General features: G+C 42.2%; 1 protein-coding gene across 7 annotated transcripts in view; it reads right to left on the reverse strand.

The window, feature by feature from the left end:
* Window positions 1–20787, reverse strand: part of MKNK1 (MAPK interacting serine/threonine kinase 1) — a 55491-nt gene that overhangs the window by 23370 nt on the left and 11334 nt on the right. For all 7 annotated transcript variants that reach the window (XM_049879196.1, XM_049879190.1, XM_049879191.1 and 4 more), the window contains 3 exons: window positions 17570–17750; window positions 3225–3326; window positions 504–601 (listed from right to left, as the gene is read on the reverse strand). In XM_049879196.1, coding sequence (XP_049735153.1) covers window positions 504–601; window positions 3225–3324 — 198 coding nt within the window. In that variant the 5' untranslated portion in view covers window positions 3325–3326; window positions 17570–17750. The remainder of the gene's footprint in view (window positions 1–503; window positions 602–3224; window positions 3327–17569; window positions 17751–20787) is intronic.

Consider the following 20787-nt stretch of genomic DNA (forward strand, 5'->3'; position numbering starts at 1 on the left):
CTACTCTCTGACACTTTATTTACCAAAATAAGAAGCAGTAACTTACTAAGGGTCAGGCACTGTTCTAAGCACTTTAACCCACAAAACTCACTGCTGTTGAGTTGATCCTGACTCATAGCGACTCTACAGGACAGAGTAGAACTGCCCCATAGGGTTTCCAAGTTGTGGCTGGTGGATTCAAACTGCTGTACTTTTGGTTAGTTGCTGAATGCTTAACCACTGTGCCAGCAGGGCACATATTAATTTATTTAATCCTCGTGACAATTCTACATAGGTTCTATTATTACACCCATTTTACAGATGAGGAAACTAAGGAGGAGAGATTAAGTAACATGCCCGAAGTGACAAGGAAATAGAGAAATCAAGATTTGGATCTAGCTAATACAGCTCTGGAGCCCCCATTCTTATTCAGCCATTGTATTGCAGAAATAAAATTTATTTGTTTAGGACAAGCTAGGAATGGCTATTTGCAAAGTAAGCCTGGCCCCGGATGAAACACTCACTTTGACAGCATACTCTTTGCCATTCTGCAGACTCACGGCACATTGAACTTTGGCATAGGCTCCCTCTCCCAGCAACTCGGAGGTCAGCTTGTATACATCTAGAGGTGAAAGGGATGAAAGGAACAACAAGATGAGTCACCCCTTTGCAAGCTAAGATGGAAAGAAGAGCTCTGTCACTCAGCTTCCCTGGCCTGACAACAACACGGGCAGAACAGGCACACGATGACTCTGTGGCACTCAGTGAAAATGAGACCTATAGCTTTGCCAGCCATCTCAGGTCTCAGTTTGCCAACAATAAGACCACAAAGAAGGCATCCTATTTCTCATTTCAGAGATGAGATGAAAGAGTTTCAATTCAGCACACCTACTATGTGCCAGACAGCATACTGGCTCATAATAGGGACAGAGTGAAGAATGAGACAGTTCTGTTATGGGTTGAATTGTTGTCCCCCACAAAGACAAGTTCAAATTCTAACCTCGAGTACCTATGAATGTGACTTTATTTGGAACTAGGGTCTTTGCACATGTAATTGGTTAAGTTAAAATGAGGTCATATGCATTTTAGGGCAGGCCCTAATCTAATAAGACTGGTGTCCTTATAAAAAGAGAGAGACACAGACAGACTCAGAGGCAAGACGGTCATGTGAAGACAGCAGAGATTAGAGTTAGGCTGCCACAAGCCAAGGAATGCTTGGGGCTACCAGAAGCTGGAAGAGACAAGGAAGGAGCTTCCTCTAGAGGGAATATGGCCCTGCCAACATCCTGAATTCAGACTTCTAGCTTCCAGAACTATGGGTATAAATTTCTGTTGTTTTAAGTCACCTACATTGTGGTACTTTGTTATAGCAGCCCTAAGAAACGAATACAAGTCGCTACCCTCTAAAATCCACAGTCCAATGGGGAAGGAAGACAGGTACATACACAAGTGACTCCAGAATAAACCAGGCAGTGGCAAGTATCATCAGAGAGAGACAAGATACAGTTAAAAAACAAAACCAAAAAAAAAGCAGTGAAGGGAAAGATTAAATCTGCTCAAGAAATCTGGGAGATCCTAATAGAAGGGATGTCATTTGAAGGGGTATCATTCATTCATTTACTCTTTAATGAACACCTGCTATGTGCCAAGCTCTGTAATGGACAATGATGATACAAAGGAGAATAAAATACTGTTTTATTTTATACCACATACAATGGAAATGATTAGAGATTTTTGAGAAGTTTCTAGAAGTCACCCACAGGAAATAAGAGACAGAAGTAGGACGCAAACGGAAGCCTCGAGGTTTTTAGGATACTGAGTCAGAGTGATTCTGAGTAATACGCCTGGGTTGAAAGCAACATTGAGGTGACCTGCCAAAACTCACAACTAAGCATGAGCTCTTTGAGCTCCTTCCAAAGGAAGCCACACGTCCATTGTGGCCTCTGTCGAGCTGGGCTCCTCCTCCCCAGCCTCCATTCTTCAGCTTTTTCCTCTTGAGCAGCCTAGCATTTAAACCCACAGACTGAGCAAATCTATGAAACTAGATTTTATCAGTCATGAGAAGCCCAGTAATTGCACAAGCCATCCTTGAATAACAGGAAATGCTCTCTTATGTTCATTGAAAAGAGCAAGACCTGTTGATTTGGAAACTATTCTAAAAACCTTGAGACTTTCGTGCCCCCCTTATCTGTTTGAGTCAAAGGCAAAAGCAAAACAAAACAAACAGTAACAACAAAATAAAACAAACAAAAAACACAACCCTGCACTAAGTACTTTCCTGGCTCCATCATGGCTTGGCCTTGCAGCTGTTTGTAAGAACAGATGGCACACAGTTGTTTGCAAGTATTTTAAATAACTTGCTTCTCTCACAATGGATACTTTGGCATTAACCCTTTACACATGTCAGGATATATAGGTGGTTGGAGGTCTGATATTGCTGACTCATAAAGGGCTTGTTGTTAGAACCACTCTACAAAACAATTCACTAATGTATCTGCAATGATGGAAAGGGGTTGTGAGGGAACGCTATTTCACGTCTCGCAATGAAGAAAACAAAATAGATGAAGGGGGACGTTTTACTCCTAGGAGTAGCTACTGATCCTTCAGGCCTTTGCAGAAGTGCCCAGTGAATTTCACCCCATCACATACCCAGTGATGAGAGGACTGGCACTGAGCCTGGTGCCTCCCACACACTGTTCAAAATTGTTTGGTGATCCAACATCGTGTCCCTGAGTACAACATGCACCCTTTAAAATAGAGTCAAACATATACAGCCCAAGTAGTTGCAGTCTTTAGGAGTTAAATTCTTTCCTTGTAGAAAATTAAAGTTTCATTTGTAGCCATGGCCTTTTGTGGGTTTCCCTTCTCTTACATGGTTGTTCTACCACTCAGCAGCCCCTCCAGAACAGCTGAGGGAAAGATCACATATGAAAAGGAGCGAAACACACCAGGCAATCTCACTCCGTGTACACATCTGATAGACTGGTCTTTCTGCCCACTATGAGGTGGTCAGGTCATTCAAGGGAGGCCTGTGCATCATCTGAGAGTTTGCTTTCAATCTCTCTCTGTGTGTCACTCTTGTGTGTAAACCCTCTCAACTCTTACCCTTCATGACATATCACAGAGATAACCATGAGCTGGCTCTCAGATGATTCAGCCTATGATCTAGCCCCATGGGCTACCAGGATGTTCCTGCCATACTTGGGGGGCCACAGGCCCAGATCTAGGAGAGTTGCATAACCAACCTTCAAACTTTCCTGGCAAGGAGTCAGTGGCCCGGACCTTCCGCTTTTTCTTCTTCCTCTTGTCGCTTTCTGCAATGGGAAAGGGCTCACTGCTGCCCATCTCTGGGAAATAAGACAAGATGTAAGAGATCCATTACGGTACTGGTCAAGCTATAAGTTTACCCAGAAAAAAAAAAAAAAGGAAATTAGGAGCCTTACACTGATGGTTTTTAAATATCAGTGAGGACTATTGATTTGTTTTAACCCAGGAGACAAAACTAAAGGCAAAACCATTATAGGAGATCATTAACAGTGGACAGGAACTCAGACAGGTGGGCTAGATTAAAAGACGATACGGCACTGGCTGGGTTAGCAGAAGCCTGCTTTAACCAAGCTCATTAGCACATGGATTTAGATCTGCCATGAGACAAACTGTATTCCCTAAATAGAACAATAAATCCATAAGCAGAATCGACCTGTGACATCCTCTAGCCTCAGCACCAGAAAGGCAGGGTCCAGGGAGCTAAGCAAGAAGGGGTGGGGGGGTTCATGGAGATGAAATCATACACTCAGTAATACATGCTGGATGTGCACAGGGATGCAAAGGCCTTCAGTGGAGGCTGTCTATGTTAAAGTAACAATAAGGGCTGGAGATGGGTTGAGAATGACCCCAAATTACACCATGTCCAAGAGCACAGACTTGAGTCCCTGTGGAGCCCCCAAAATTCTCTCCCTCCTCAACACCTTCATTTGAGAGGATGCAGATTGTGCTCACCCGGAAGGTTGTCGGTGACAGGTCTAGGCCAAGCTGTTGGATGAAGCTGCTTATTGCAAAAGCATTATTATCCCTCATTGGCAAGCACACGGCCCCCCATCTTAAAGGGTGTATTTGTGAGGCAGACATTCAGACACTGGACAGATTGGGCAGGAAAAGGTACAAACAGAAAGAATAAGCAGGAGGCTGATATGGGGAAAGAGAAAAGGAAGAATAATGAGCCAGCGCCCAATCATAGGGCTATTTCTAAGACACTCTAGTAAGGGCCTTCCCCTGTTAAAGATAAATTACTTATAGAACATGTCATGCCCCTGATCCAGAGTGGAGCCTTAATACTCTTTGCCTGCAGTTAGAAATAATAAGATTTCTCTGAAGTCTCTGGGTCTAAATCCCCACCAGGGTGATTAAACCTTTACATCCTTCTAAGATAGAGGCACTCGAGCACTGATGAGGCATTCAGTGTGAGAGACTTTTCGACCAACCTTCAATAAACACAGGCTCTGGGTTGCTGGATTTTTTTTTTTTTTTTTGAGAGATTTTAAAATGGAAGCTGGCTTTTTGTCCATTGAGGGGAAAGACCCACACTCTTCTCAGAGGGCCATCCATGGCTGAACGCGATCAGAGAAATGGCAAGCCTGCCCAGGAAGATTGATGAACACAGACAAATGTCTATGCACTGTTCTCAGAAGCAAGTACACAACAGCCAGTTAGGAGAAAGCACCCAGAATGGCACTTCTCAACATCATAACCCAGAAAGCACAGTTAAGCAGCCAAGTGTCTGACAGCTTAATTTGGGTGCATTCTTCCTTCCATTTTTGGGATCTTACAACAGATTTTCAATTATACTTTAGAATAGAGAACAGATAAACAAATGGATAAAAGGAATCCACAGAGAATCTCAAAGTATTACTCCAACTAACAGCTTCAAGGACAAGATATACCTGGGGACTGCGACACCCTATGAATATTAATAATTATATCTAAACACCAGCACCCAAACACCCCCTCGCCAAGTTAAATTAAAATGAAAAAGGCTGCCCAAATGCTGAACACAGTGAGAAATTCTACAGAGAGAAAACACAGGGTCACTCATCTTCAGGAGCTCTGGGAGGTGACACTGGCTGTTGGAGCAGCAGGCTGAGAAGAAGGTGGCCCAAAACCCCCTCCAGCAGTACCATCCTGCTTGCCCTGTCCTTGTTTGCTGTTTGGCGTCGATCTCGTCCCCATCTATTTTCCCATCGGTACTGTAAGCTGAGCACAGAGGACAGATTTTGGTTTCACCTCTCTTTCTCCTTCCCCTGTCCACAATCTGATGGAGGGCCTAAGGACAAGCTAAATAGCCAAAAGGCAGGCAAGGTTGAGGAGCAGCAAGAGAGCTGGCGGCATTATAATTCACAGAGGTTACACAGACATACTTACAACTCTAGCTAGAAAGCCTTGTTAGCGGCAATTTATACTTGGTTTTTTACCACAGCTGGGCTGGGGGAGCCTCTTGTGGAAGAAGCATACCTCTGGGCATGGCTGCACACTCAATATTAGATTTTATAGCTTCACACACACAAAGATAGAGTACCTGGTCTATTCTGCATGGAGTTCAATGGAAGAGGGTGTGCCAGAAGGGACAAATGGTTAAGGCTTTCCTTGGAAACAGAGCTGTCGGAGAGTTGTTTTTGAAAATAGGAAGGAAAAAGGTAGGAAGACAGTGAAGGAAAGAAACATGCTTTGACTTTCCTGTTTACAATGGAAGGCAGGGAGTGATGCGGGCAAGGTGTCAAAATCTTACCCAGGGGTTGACAGTTCCCCATCTGGAGCCTGTCCACACACACTATCCCATCATAGTCCACTTGTAGGGTCTGCGGCACCTTAATTCATTTATGCATGCAATCATTTGATAAATGCTTCCTCAGGGTGCAAGGTCCCACAATCAAGCTGGACCTTGGCCCACCCACTTCCCTGGGCCTAGGAATTCTTCTCAGCCATCAAAACCCAGCTCAAAAGTCCCCTCCCCTTTGAAGGTCCCTGATAACTCTAAATGAGTCAAGGTTTGTGCAAACACTTTGGAAACCAGTTAGGCTTTAAGCAACTATATGGTATTACTGTGCAGAACCAGGGCTAGTGCTCCATCCTCTGCTCCCAAGACCTATCAGAAGCACTGATTTTATTTGGCCTTGAGCTCTCCCCAGTGTTCCTAAAGGTCAGGCTGTCCCCTGTTCACCTCTGTCTCTCCCACAAGTTGTGGCATGATGTTAGACACATATCAGCCACCAGAAGATGTGCACTGAGATGAAAATTATACAAAACGAAGCACATATGAAGTGTTAGGTACACTGCATGTCACACCAGCCTTTAAGTGCCTAGTGCACACACTGAAAGACATGTGGGTACACCTTTGCCCTGCAGACAATGCAGAGTAAAGCAGACAATGCAGAGACTTCAGTTCTACGAAGTCCCTGACAAACTCCCTCTCAAAAAAAGCTGTAGGGCCTAAAAGACCCCTAACTTTCTGCCCAGGAGCCTGGCTCTGGCTACAGGACTAGGCCACGTGTCTGTTGTTCCACAGAAGGAAATGAACACTTCTTCTAAGCTTTCAGACAGACTCCAACTTCTCTGGAGGCTCCCAGCACTTCCGCTGCTTCCAGCCCTTGCCTCCCTCTTGGGCTGCGCTCAGCAGCTCAGCACTCAGCAGCCCACATGTGTCTACAGGTGGAGGAGGAGCTGTAGAGGACTGCTGATAGAGAGCACACTGGGCTTGGAATCTGGAGACTAAGGTCAAAGTCCTACTCAGATATTACCAGACACATCACCAAGGCCAAGTTACTTTGTCTCTTAGTGTCTCAGTTTCCTAATCTATAAGTTTTAAGATAATACCTGCCCTGCCCTCTCACAGGTTTACTGTGAGGGCACCATAATGTACTTAACATGAATATGATTCAAAAAACTTATGCGTGTGCACATGAACACACACACAGTAGGAAGATTGGAAGGACATACACAAAAACGTTAATACTGCTATAATTTTCAAGAGTGTCTACTATGGGCTAGGCAATGTAGTTAGGTATTTTACATACATTATCTCTAATTCTTGCAATAATCCCATAAGGTGAATATTTTTGCCATATTTCATGTGAGGAAACTGAGGCTCAGAGGTTAAATAGCCTACCAAATGTCAAACATCTAGTTACTGGTTTGACTGCGATTCAAACTCAATGCTGCCCTTTCAAGTCCAGGCTATTTCTAATCTATAGTAGTTTTCTGTGTGTAATGGGTGATTTTAGTTTCTTCTTTATATTTTTCAGTATTCTCCAAATTGTATACAATGAAATTTATTATTTTTATGATCATGAAAAATAATAAATACTGTTTTTGTTTTTATCTTTTTCTAAATCCTATTTTTAAAAGGCAATTAACCCAAAGCCGTTGAGTTGATTCCGACTCATAGTGATCCTGTAGGGAGAGAGCAGAACTGTCCCATAGGGTTTCCAAGGCTGTAATCTTTATGGAAGCAGAATGCCACATCTTTCTTCCGTGGAGTGGCTGGTGGATTCGAACCACCAACCTTTTGGTTAGCAGCTGTGTGCTTAAACACTGTGCCACTAGCGCTCCTAAAAGGCAATGCTTTGTGAAAACAAAACCAAAAAATACACTGAACATTTGAGCCTGATAAATTCAAGTTTAAATCCTGGCTCTCCACCCCTATATGAACTTTGGCCAAGTTGCTTAGCTTCTCTGAGTATCAGTTTCTTTAAAGATAAAATGAGAATAAGCGTAAGGCCTAGCAAATGAATAGAGACCAAAATTGATCAGTGGTTATCAGGGGTGAGTAAGAGGGAGAGAGAAAGGAAGATACAACACTTAGGGAACACTGAGCTTCTGTTAAGAGTGATGGGAAAATTCGGGAACGGTTAATGGTGATGGCTGAACAACATGACGAACATAACTAATGTCACTGAACTCTGCATGTGAAGATTGTAGAAATGGCAAATGCTCTGTTACCTATATACTTACCACAATTAAAAAGAAAAAGTAAGGGCTAGACTTTCCATGTCACATTTGCTCCTATTGTGAGGAGCAAATAAGAAACTAGACATGAAAGCACTGCTGACATATTCATTCAACAAATAACTATTTACTGGGCACATACTAATTGACCAGTGTGAGACAGTGAGAATACAAGAGAAGACACAGTGTCTGCCCCTGTGGAATTTAAATCTACTGACATGTAAGACAACTTCAACACTGGAGGACAAGTGCCATGACAGGGTAGTACCAGCTGTTGTGGTGTGGAAAAGTGGCATCTAACCCAGTTGGTAACTAGAGAAAGGGACACCTACACTGACACCTGAAGGAGGAGTAGGAGCCGGCCAGGGTGAGGGCTGGGGAATGTCCCAGACAGAGGAAGAGCAAGTGCTAAGGCCTGAAGGAGAGGCAGTATGGCCAGTTAGTGTCATTGCAAATCGTTTGGGCTGGCTGGAGCACAGAGTCTGTGTGGGGCAGTGATGACAAATCTGCTGAAGGGGTAGGCAGGGGCAGATCATAAGTAGAGTCTCGTCATCATAGTATCGTTATCATCCTCAGTAATAATCAATGTTTCTGTTCCTAGGCATATGTTTATCCTGTTTTCTCCATTAAAATAAGGGCAGGGATACATGCTCTTTCTTTGCAAAACCTGCTAGTTAACAAGTATTGATTGTACTAGAAGTGTAGTAGGTGTTAAGGATAGAGATCCAAGAATCAATCTGGCTCCTGCATGGGGAGAGGGACCTGGAGAACTCACAGAGCAGATGAGGAGGGGCCGACTTCGAGCACCCATCTACTGTTCTCCCACCAAGGTGGGTCCAAGGCCACCTTCTTAAAGAACTGTTCCTTTTCTCCATAAAGTATTATGAACCACATTGTCCCCAAAGTCACCAGATCTATATTTGATAGAGGCTACAGAGAACTTGCCAGCTCTGACATCTTGTACATGATAACAAAGATAAGCCTTCCCTCTAACAACATGACTTTGCTGGCTAACGCAGCTCTGCAAGCTTAGCTCATATTCCTCCCAACCACTTGAGTTTTTTTCAGGGTCTATGACTCACTCCTCTCTTCTTCCTAACTTGTAAGTTATTTTCCCTCAGCCACAAGAGCTTTCTAGGGAAGGAATATCAACGAGAGCAAACCGATGTTTATAATTACCAATTCAGTGTCTCCTCAGCCCCAAAACAAATGCAGAGCTGAGAAAATGAAAGGACACTGAGGGAATGAAAAGAAGTGGGGCCTTTACTTCTGAGGGAGGAGATCAGGTCAAAGAAATGAGGAGGGGGAAGGAGAAGAGGCCTCTGGAGCAGTTATAGTATACACAAATTTATATGGCCCTTGCTATATGCTAGGAAATGTCCTAAGCACTTCAAAAATACTACTTTTTACGTACACTAACTTCTTTATTCTTTACAACTCTATGAGGTAGGTATAATTATTATCTACATTTTACAAATGAAGAAACTGAGATACAAAGAGATGAAGTGATTTGTCTACAGTCACATGGGCTAGTAAATGGCAAAGCTAGGATTTAAGTCTGGTTTAGGATTCAACCATTCCACTATATTTAAACATTAATGGTGAAAGGCAGAAGGGGGTAGCCAGTAAAAATCAGCCACGTACCACTAAGAATGTTTTTATTTAGAAACCTTAGCACAGAGCTTCCCTGCTGATGTGCTGTGAATGAGATATTGATCCCCTCATCAGCCCTCTAGTTCCTGGGCTCACTGTTCACTCAAGTGTGCTGAACAGTATCACTTCCTATATATGCTATGATGTCAAAAAGGCTGGGCAATACTGCTGTAGCTGATATAAATACAAGGGCATTACTACCACACTGTCATTATTATATTAATCTAAACTCTAATTTATCAGAAGTCTCTTCTTCTTGCTCTGAGATAGACTTGTAGTTTCTGTTTTGCCATCTTATGAAAGATAAGCTACAAACCAAAGTCCAACCACATTATTTCATGGCAGTTCTGGTATCAAAGTATAAGGCTACATTATTCTGCCTGACTCATTTGTTGGCTGATTTGGTTTCTGATGGTATCATTACTATGTGGGAGGCAAGGAGACAAGGTCAGGAAAAGGGTACTGTCAAACAGAAGATAGTCAAATTTAACACATGATGGATGAAAGGAGACACTTGTGAAATCAGTTCGCCCAAAGGGCAATCTGTCTGTAAATGTCATGCCAAGGGACTGAAGTTTTTCACAGGTTTTTCCCACGAGTCCTTGTGCGGTAAGGCTGGGCAGCGTTAGGAAGACTGCAGTGTCTCACACAACTATAGTGAAAACTTGAAGCCTGAGGCTGGCTAGGATGCTAGCAGGATGGTGATTCACAACAGACCCCAAAAGCGTAGGCTGGGATAGTAAGTTTCAAGGAGGCAAAGGGTCTAGACTTCAGGCTCATCTTCTCCCTCTACTCTGATTCTGAGCTCACAAGCAGCCTTCACAACCGTCACTGTATCTCCGGGGGGCCTCTATCATGTCCCCTACCCCTGGCTTAGGAAAAAATGTCCATACAGAAGATTGGTCCTCATAAAATTGATAATTGTTCAATCTGGGTGATAGATACATGGGAATTCATTATACTACTCTCTATAGTTTATCATGAAAAATTTCAAACATGCATAAAAGTTAAAGAAAAATTTTTTTAAATGAAGGAAAAAAACTGCTCCTATTTCTTAAGCCCATCCATTTCTATGATAAATTAATAAGCTGGCATTGGGGTTGCACACTGGTCAGTCTCCCTGAGGGACACACTACTCAAATCAAGTTTTTGGTCCTGTCCAGTTGAAAATCAGATCACAGTCTAAGGAGTTGCCACTAAAACCATGCCTGGAGTGATAGTGTCCTGAAAACCCATTTAGCTAAAAACATATTTCTCTGTATGCAGGGGGAACCTGTCTCCAAATGAAGAAAGGGCCATCACCTCTTAACTTTTTGAAGGATGCATACTGGATCCTCAAACCATTCAAAACAGCAATATGAAAAACACAGACAGAATATCCTTAAATCTTGAAGTCAAAGAGAGAAGGTGCAATGAGGCAACATTACTGGAGTTTGCTGGCATGGCTCAGCAGGCCCCAGGCCACACTTTAGAGCAAGCAACCAGGGGAAAGAAGCTTGCTGCTCCAATAACTGTTCCAGGGAGTTGCAGAATGGGCTTCTGACTCTGAGGGTCCTGGCCCAAACTGAAGAAACTCACTTGGGAATTGGGGACCAATCACAGTACTTATTTTGGGCCCCACTTCTTGGGTCATCTTGGCCATACTGACAACTGCATAGGCAGGACTGGGGGGATTCTCTACTCTAGATGGGACCAAAAGCCCCTCTAACTGGCCAAGAGGAGCCTTATGACAAAACTTCAAGATTCTGATGATCTTGGGGCAGCAAAGTGATGGGCTAGGAGAGATGGTTCTGTTCCCAGTCTCCACCAAGGATGCCACGGGCAAGTTGGGCTGTACCCAGAGAAGGAAAGAAAATCCGTCAAGTGAGGACGGAGTCAGAATCAATGTTGGGATGTTCAGGGCACTCAGGGCATCACTGGGCCAAAGCAGCTGAGATCCTGGCTTCAGTTTACTGTGGATCGCAAAGCAAAATAACCAAGACTTTGGAAACCTCCTTTTCCAATTAATGAGAGGCTAGTGTGGTAAGAAACTTCTCATTAATAGGGGCTCCAGATTGATTAGCAACACACTATACATAAGAATATATGCTCATTCCTTCCCCAAACATGTGCTCACAACCAGGGAGAGAGATTTAGGCTGAGATAACTGATGAACATGGAGGAAACTCAACTCCTTATCCAGGAGATAACTTTTCAAGAAATATCCTGGGAACATGAAATATAATTGCTGATAGGTGGTCATAAAATTCAGGAGGAGTTAAAGGAAGATGAATGAGACGCACGCCCACCTTCAAAAAGCTTACAGTCTAGTATGGAGGCTGATGTAAGTACACACAAAGTAGGGTGATAACTGTCCTAAAAGGAGCATAAAGTTTATGAAGCTCAGAGAAAGGAGAGATCCTTTTTAGTTCAAAAATCTTGGAAAGCGTCATAAAAGAGGTGGCCCTGAACTGGATAGGATTTTCCCAGGCGGAAATGTGGAGAAGGAATTTTGGACGAAAAACGAAAGGAACGACAAAAGAAAGGTCCTGGAGGGGGGAAAAGTAAGTGTATGCTAAATAGCAAGCAAGAGTAAAGGATTAGATTAGCATAAGGAGTATAGTACACATACCTGAAAAAGCTGGCTGAGGTCAGGTCACTCAAGCTCATTAATGCAATTTACAAGGCATTCTAACGCCTTTCTGCTTCCAGCCTCAACAACCAACACTCCTGTGCCTATTACATAATACTTCAGAAACTTGGTTCCTCTCATAGTTCTCTTCAAACACCACATCGTTACCTCTAATTTTCAGACCAGGCTTCATCTGCGTTGGGAAGTCTTCTTTGACTACCTTCCCCCTCAAGTCCAATTGGGTTAGTTCTTTCCGCCTCTGTGTTCCCATATCTTGTGCATATTCTAACACTTATGATTATCCGATTATGTTTCTTTCCTTCATTAGATTCATTAAGGAAGGGAATTACATCACCTTCATGTCTAAATTCCCAGCACTTTGCTAGCACAGAGCCTGACACAAAGTAGGCACTCACTGAATACCTGTAAAGGAATGAATTAACATTCGGGAATGAGGGCTTAAATGCCAGGATATCATCCTATATACCATTGGTCTCAAACTTCTTGGTCCCAGGATTCCTACACTCTTAAAAATTACCAAGAACCCAAAGAAACTTTTTAAAAAAAAATTTCATGAATCTTATCTGGAAGAAAAAGGAGGAAGGATTTATTTAAAAATATATTTTGTAAAAAAAAAGTCCTGCCATTTTACACTCTCTAATCCTAAAACTTTTGTACCAGGGTCTATAAACTTGATGATATTGTTGGAACCCCGCTGACCCATTGCTGTCCAGTCACTTTTGACTCATAACAACCCCATGTAACAGAGCAGAACTGGCCCCCAGGGTTTACAAAGCTATAATCTTTACACAAGCAGACTGCCACATCCTTCTCCTGCAGAGAGGCTGGTGGGTTTGAACTGCTGATCTTTTGGTTAGCAGCTGAGTGCTTAGCCAGTGAACCACTAGAACCCCTTAATACTGTTGTACATGGGGCAAATTCTTTTATTTTTTAAATTTATTATGTTTTAGGTAGAAGTTTACAGTACATATTAGTTTCTCATTTGAAAATTTATACACAAATTGTTTTGTGACATTGGTTCCAATCCTCCCAATGTGTCAACACTCTATTTTATATAAAAAAAAATAGACCTGTCTAATTTTTGGCTGAAAGGTAGACTTCAGGAGTGGCTTCAGTTCTGACTTTGAAGGGTGTCCAGGGCCATAGTCTTAGGGGCTCCTCCAGTCACTGTCAGACCAGTAAGTCTGGCCTTTTTTTGTGAATTGGAATTTTGTTCTTCATTTTTCTTCTGCTCTGTCTGGGATCCTCTGTTGTGATCCCTGTCAGAGTGGTTCGTGGTAGTAGCCGGGCACCATTCAGTTCTTCTGGGCTCAGGCTAGTAGAGGCTGTGGTTCATGTGGTCCATTAGTCCTTTGGACTTTTATTTTCCTTGTGTCTTTGGTTTTCTTCATTCTTCTCTGCTCCAAACAAGATAGGATCAACAGATGTATTTTAGCTGGCCACTCACAAGCTTTTAAGACCCCAGATGCTACTCACCAAAGTAGGATGTAGGACTTTTTCTTTATGAACAATTATGCCAGTTAACCTAGATGCCTCCTGAGACTATGGTCCCCAGCCCTCAACCCCAGCAACTTGGTCCCTCAAGGTGTTTAGATGTGTCTAGGAAGCTTCTATGGCTTCGCCTTGGTCAAACTGTGCTGACCTCCCCTGTATTGTGTATTGCCTTTCCCTTCACCAAAGTTAACACTTGTCTATTATCTAGTTAGTGATTTCCTCTCCTCACCTCCCCTTCCTTCTTACCATTAAAGATTTTGTGTGTGTGTGTGTGTGTGTAAGCCTTTTCTTTGGTTTTTATAATAGTGGTCTCGTACAGTATTTGTCCTTTTGTGACTGACTTATTTTACCTAGCATAATGCCCTCCAGATTCATCCAAGTCATGAGATGTTTCAAGAATTCATCATTGTTCTTTATTGTTTCGTGGTATTCCATTGTGTATGTACCATAATTTGTTTACCCATTCATCTATTGATGGGCATTTAGGTTGTTTTCATCTTTTTCTATTGTGAATAATGCTGCAGTGAACATGGGTGTGCATATGTCTATTAGTGTGACGGCTCTTAGTTCTCTAGGATATATTCCTAGGAGTGGGATTGCTGGATCATATGGTATTTCTATTTCTAGCTTTTTAAGGAGGCACCATATCATTTTCCATAGTGGATGTACCATTTTACATTCCCACCAGCAGTGCGTAAGAGTTCCAATCTCCCCACAACCTCTCCAACATGTTATTTTCTGTTTTTTAGTGCTAATAACGTTGGGATGAGATGGTATCTCATTGAGGTTTTGATTTGCATTTCTCTAATGGCTAAGGATCTAGAGGATTTCCTCATGTGCTTGTCAGCTGCCTGAATGTTTTCTTTGGTGAGGTTTCTGTTCATATTCTTTGCCCATTTTTTAATTTGATTATTTGTCTTTTTGTTGTTGAGGTGTTGAAGTTTTCTATAGATTTTAGAGATTAGACCTTTGCTGGATATGTCGTAGTCCAAAATTTTTTTCCCAGTCCGCAGGTTTTCTTTTTACTCTTTTGGTGAAGGCTTTTGATGAGCTTAAGTGTTTAATTTTTAGGAGCTCCAAGTTATCTAGTTTCTCTTCTGGTGTTTTTGTATTACTAGTTATGATTTATATTGTATCTATGCCATGTATTAGGGCTCTTAGCATTGTCCCTGTTTTTTCTTCCATGATCTTTATCATTTTAGGTTTTATATCCAGGTCTTTGATCCATTTTGAGTTAGTTTTTGTATATGGTGTGAGGTATGGGTCCTGTTTCATTTTTCTACAGATGGGCATTCAGTTTCGCCAGTACTATTTGTTGAAAATACTGTCTTTTCCCCATTTAATTAACTTTTGTCCTTTGTCAAAGATCAGCTGACCATAGGTGAATGAATTTTTTTTTTAAATGTGGGTTATATTCATCAATACTTACTGTTAAAAATCAAAAGAGAAATTCTTAAATTTGTATTTATCAACTTTCTTAAAAATAACAATAAACTCATTACACGTTAAGGTAAACAATATTTTTATAAAAAATAACTATTTTCCAAAACAAAACAAAAAATAGCACTGTTTTATATTTTTGCAAATCCCTAATTATCTGGCTTAATAGAGGACAGTTGGATTCTCATATTTGTTTCTGAATTCAATCTGCCAAAATAGGTTGTTTTGGTTGAAGTATATGAAGAATCTGGATAACACAGATATGTAGTAGGGAAGAGAAGAATATTTTAACAGCCTTTTCAGATAACTGTGGGTATTCTTCTTTGATACTACACCGAAACTCAACAAGTGGTAATATCTTAAAAGTCTGCAGCAAGGAATCTGGAACTATGTCAATGAACTCTGCATACTCTGTTACATTAAAATCCATTGGTCTATCTTGTACTTTGAATGGGTCTTTTTCTTGTGCACAGTTTTGTAATACAATGCATTGATACATGGAAAATATTGGAAAAATTAATTGTGGATATCTTCTAAATGTTGGCACAATTCATTAAAAATATTGAAAAATCACATTCATTAATATAACCACCTATCTCACCAGAAAAATCTTTAAGTATTGGGAAGCTGTCATGCTCACAGTGGCAGATACAAATTTTTCAAAATTCTAATTTTTGCTTGAAAGCTCAAATTTTTATCATTGGCAACGACAGCTGTCATTTGTGTCCCTTGGTACAATAGGTTTATATCCTTCATTTTCAAGAAAATGTCTGCTAAATACTCAAGAATGAATAACCATGGTTTATCCATCAGTCATTCTTTATTTAAAAATGAAAACGGCAGCTAGTTCAGTTCACAATTCAAACAATGACACAAGTACTTTTCCTGAGATAACCACTGTACTTTGGATGCAGCATGTTTTATGAGCACTTCCATTTTGTCACACAGAATAGTAAAAAGATATGTGCTGAAGGGCTGAGATTTAATCAAATAATTTTTACAGCTTCATCAAGGACATTCTTAAGTGAAAATGGTATATTTAAAAAAAAATGGTGAATATACTGTAGTGAAGAATACAATGACTACTAGTACAGCTCGGTGACACTGCCTTGACTTGCCCACCGTTGCTTTGTAACAACAAACAACATCTTAATACTGTAATGAAAATACTTTTGACCTTGCAGATCCCCTGAAAGGGCTTCAGGGACCCCCGCTCCCCAAGTCTGCAGCCCACACTGTGAACCACTGCTATAGGCAGTAGGGAGGCATTGTGATGACTGGGGCTATGGTTTAGGGCCATCCATCTGGCTGTGATGTGCAGAACAAGCTGGAGGCTGGTGAGAGACTAAAGGGCTGAGTGAAGCTGCTGCAAGAGCCTGGAGGAAGGCAAGGAAGGCATATAACTGAGGCAGGATAGCAGGGATAGGAAGGAAAAGAAAGAGGAGAGAGGTGTCAGAGTAAGGGAATGGAGCCACAGAGGCAGAACTGGTCCTAGTCCTGCCAAACGACTAGAGATGGTAGAGAAAACAGACTACTACCCTTCTTGAAAGAAGGGACAGTATCTAACTTCTCTCAAACTCTACTGCCTAGTATGTGGCCAGGCAAAGAAGGAGACCTCACTATGAAGTACGTGCTTATTAACTAAAGTCAGGTGGCCATAAGAATAGTACTGCCATCAAAGAAGAGGTGGATTAAGGAAGGAAAACTGGTTCGGGGATGGGAAGCAGGAGAAGACAGCAGTGCCACTGGGAAGCTACAGATGACAAAGAGTGATAAACAGAAGCAAAGGAGTGTGCAGACTCATAGATTAGGTTAAAACAACTCTCACCCAGCCCTCATCTGACTCAAATCTACAAATGGCACATTATTTATAACCTGTCAGACATGACTAAATCTCAGGTTATGTGCAACACAGAACACTTCAAAATGTTATCATATGTGTCATATATATAAGTTAAAAAAACAAAACAAAACCCTGAAGAGATATATTCCAAATTATTAACAATGGTTACACTGGAGAGTGAGATTGGGCATGTGCGAGGATTTTACTTTCTAAACTTTTGTCATATTTTGTTTTGTTATAATGTTGTTGTTTTACCTTTGTAATTAAAAGTAATTAAATACTTTTACTTACTACCTGGTTTTCCTTATGACCCTCTCTGCAATTTTATTCTGATAGAAATGTACTCCTCCCTCCCTGCTATACAACTGTTTTAGGCACACCAAGCAGCCCAGCTAATGCTAGCTGCCCAACTAAATATTGAAAACCTTGACCTGCTTAAACAACCTCTGACCCTTCCATTCCTCTGGAAATATGTCAATTTCAACTTGAAGCAATCTAAAAGGAAAAGTAAAATGTACATCCAATCTTACCTATAGGTTCGTTGAACTTCTGGGAAATGAATGTTCTATAAACTTGAAATTCCAAATGAAATAATGCTTCTGTCGGGGGTTGGTGTCTTCCAGCTACAGAAGTGTTTCAATGGTCTCTGTATGTAGCAGATATTCTTCTGTTTTTCATCTGCCTCTGCTTCATCATATCTGGCAGCGTATTCTTCAAAAAGTAGAAATAGAAAGGATACAAAAATGCTGACTTCTCTTAGAGGACCAGAGAGGATAAATATCAACTTAAGTGTTCCCCAAACCTGTGTGTTACACCAGTAAGCACATATACGCAAGGTAATCACAGATTTCCCGAGTCTTTCAAATCAGACATTTGAGCATTTTTAAAGTTTCAAATCACTTAACAAGAGTTTGAGTAAAAGTTTTGAGATTCTGCTCCCACTGTGGAATTTCAGACTCAAAAAGACAAAACTGGCCCTGAATGACAGAGATGGACACCTCTGTCCGCTTTGAGACTCTCATGCAGAAGGCAAAAGCTGAAACCTCTCTGCTGCCCACGTTTTTTAGACATGAATGAGCTCTGGCTCCATCTACTAGTGGCCAGGTCCAAGTTTCACAGGCAAGAAGTAATAAAACCAGAAAGATAAAGTAGATGCTGAGAGCAGTGAGTTGCATGAATTGGAACAGGGCTTTATGCCAAATGCATAACTATTGCTAGTTTTCAATCTGGTGACTTCATTTTCTGTGTGCTATTTTAATCCCTTGGCTCCAGCTATCACATGTCAAAGTTGCTTTGTCAACTTCTTCTCTATGAAATAAATATGTACTTCCCCTTTTCCCAGTGGAAAAGCCCTGAATAGGCAGCTTAAATCTGAATTCTGGACCATTGTGCCAAAATTTCTAAAAAGGCTTTCTAACTGGAGGTCAGATGTGTTTCACCATTACCTCAAATCACATTTCTGAAACTGGACTTGCCCCCAGCCCTCACCCACTGCCTCTTTCCTTCTGATTTCTCTTCTTCTCTATCAGATTACATCATCCTGCCAGTTGCCCAGTCACAGAATCTGTCATCTCTAACATCCTTTCATCTGCCATCCTCATAAACTCCACATGCTCACACTGCCAGGTGTTACCACGCTGTTCCCTCAATCTGGGACGTAGTTTCTTGCATAATAACTCCAATTTATCCTTCAAGGCTTATTGCAAATTGCTCCCCATGCAAAGTAGCCCCCAACTCTTTTTTCTACTTCACTCAGCATTTACTCCACCCCACAGTACATCACTATTTATAACACTTTGGTGTGATGGGTCACCTTTACATGGACTTTCTTGCCATGGTCTTATAAGTCCACCAAATGATTGGGTGTAACTATGCAAATAAGATGCTTGTGGCCCACCGAGAGGATTGGGCAGCTTGCTAATAATGCAAATAGGGTGCATGGCACCCTTGTAGGGGTAGAACCATGCAAAAAAGGTATACGGAACCCTAATGAGGGGATTGGTCAGTGTCATGGATTGAATTACGTCCCTCAAAAAATGTGTGTATCAATTTGGTTAGGCCATGATTCCCAGTGTTGTGTGGTTGTCCTCCATTTTGTGATTGTAATTTTATGTTAAAAGGATTAGGGTGGGATTGTAACGCCACCCTTACCCAGGTCACCTCCCTTATCCAATGTAAAGGGAGTTTTCCTGGGGTGTGGTCTGCACCACCTTTTATCTCTCAGAGATAAAAGCAGAAGCAAGCAGAGGGTTGGGGACCTCAAACCACCAAGAAAGCAGCACTAGGAGCAGAGTGCGTCCTTTGGACCTGGGTTCCCTGTGCCTGAGGAGCTCCTCAACCAGGGGAAGACTGATGACAAGGAATCTTCCTCCAGAGCTGACAGAGAGAGAAAGCCTTCCCCTGGAGCTGACACCCTGAATTTGGACTTGTAACCTACTAGACTGTGAGAGAATAAACTTCTCTTTGTTAAAGCCATCCACTTGTGGTATTCGTTGTAGCAGTACTAGATGACCAAGACAGTCAGTTCTGCCACCCCGCTAGGCTTAAGATGAGCCATCCCAGGGGCAGAAATAGGAGACCTCACTACCACCGAGAAGAAGAGATGGGAGTGAAGCACGTCCTTTGGACCTGGGGTCCATGTGCTGAGAACCTCCTATACCCAGGAGACAGAGAGAGAGAGAGAGAGCTGTACACCATAGATAGCAAAAGATAGCGAGAAGCAGCAGCAGGGAAGGGGCAGCAGCAGAACCAGGAGACTGACGCAAGATGGCGCGGTGGGCTTCCTGGCCCACAGAGCTAGGCAGCTACAGTGGGCATGCCAACCCACCAAGTGAGAAAGCTGACTGCCTTTGAGTAGGAGGCTTCCTGACGGAGGGGGATGCCCCTGCGCACTTATGGATGGAGCTAAAGAGCTTTGTAACACTTGCCCCAGCAGGGCAAAGGACAGGCTGAGGGGCCAAGGGCCAAAGAGAGGCCTGCCCATGGGCATGGCTGAGAAGAGGCTGTCTGGATTGAAGAACTGTATCCTGAGTGGTTCCTGATTCTGAACTGTCACCTGTTACATCCCTGATAAACTCCATAACTCTGAGTTCTGTGTGGCCATTGCAACAAAGTATCAAACCCATCAAAGAAGTAGAGTGCCCTGTAGGGGTAGTTGGTGTCGGACTGGTAAAAATGTTGGAGGGTGGAGATATGTTTGACCTCTACCTCCCAGGAATCAGCCACGAGCTGATGCTGATGGTGATTCTTGTTCCTTCCCCTCCTGAACTTAGACAAGAAGGTCCGATGCCCTGACACCATTTTTACAAACACGTAGAGCTCGCTATTCACGTGTCTATGTGGTTCTCCCATTAGGTCATAAGCTCCTCAAAGGCAGAAACGTATATTTTTCATATCTGTACTTCCAACATCTAATTTAGCACCTGGCACAGACTAGACCTTCCTACTGTGATTTTCATTACCAAACAAATCTCTGTGGCCTAATGGAACTATCTCTAGGACCCATGAAAGCTCAGGGTACATCCCTTTCCTTACTGCCACCATACTTCCATGGACAGCTTGGACCCTTTGAGCTTTTTGCCTTTAGTCTTTCCATAGGTTTAAATTCCATTTGGTCCCTTCTTGTTTCCCATAGTAAGGGCATGCAAATTTTTTTCTGTAAAGAGCCAGACAGTAAATATTTTAGGCTTTGCATGTCATACAGTCTGTCACAATTACTCATTTCTGCCTTTGTTGACAGAAAGCAGCC

The sequence above is a fragment of the Elephas maximus genome, chromosome 3 (genome assembly GCF_024166365.1).
Source record: "Elephas maximus indicus isolate mEleMax1 chromosome 3, mEleMax1 primary haplotype, whole genome shotgun sequence".
Classification (NCBI taxonomy): Eukaryota; Metazoa; Chordata; class Mammalia; order Proboscidea; family Elephantidae; genus Elephas; species Elephas maximus.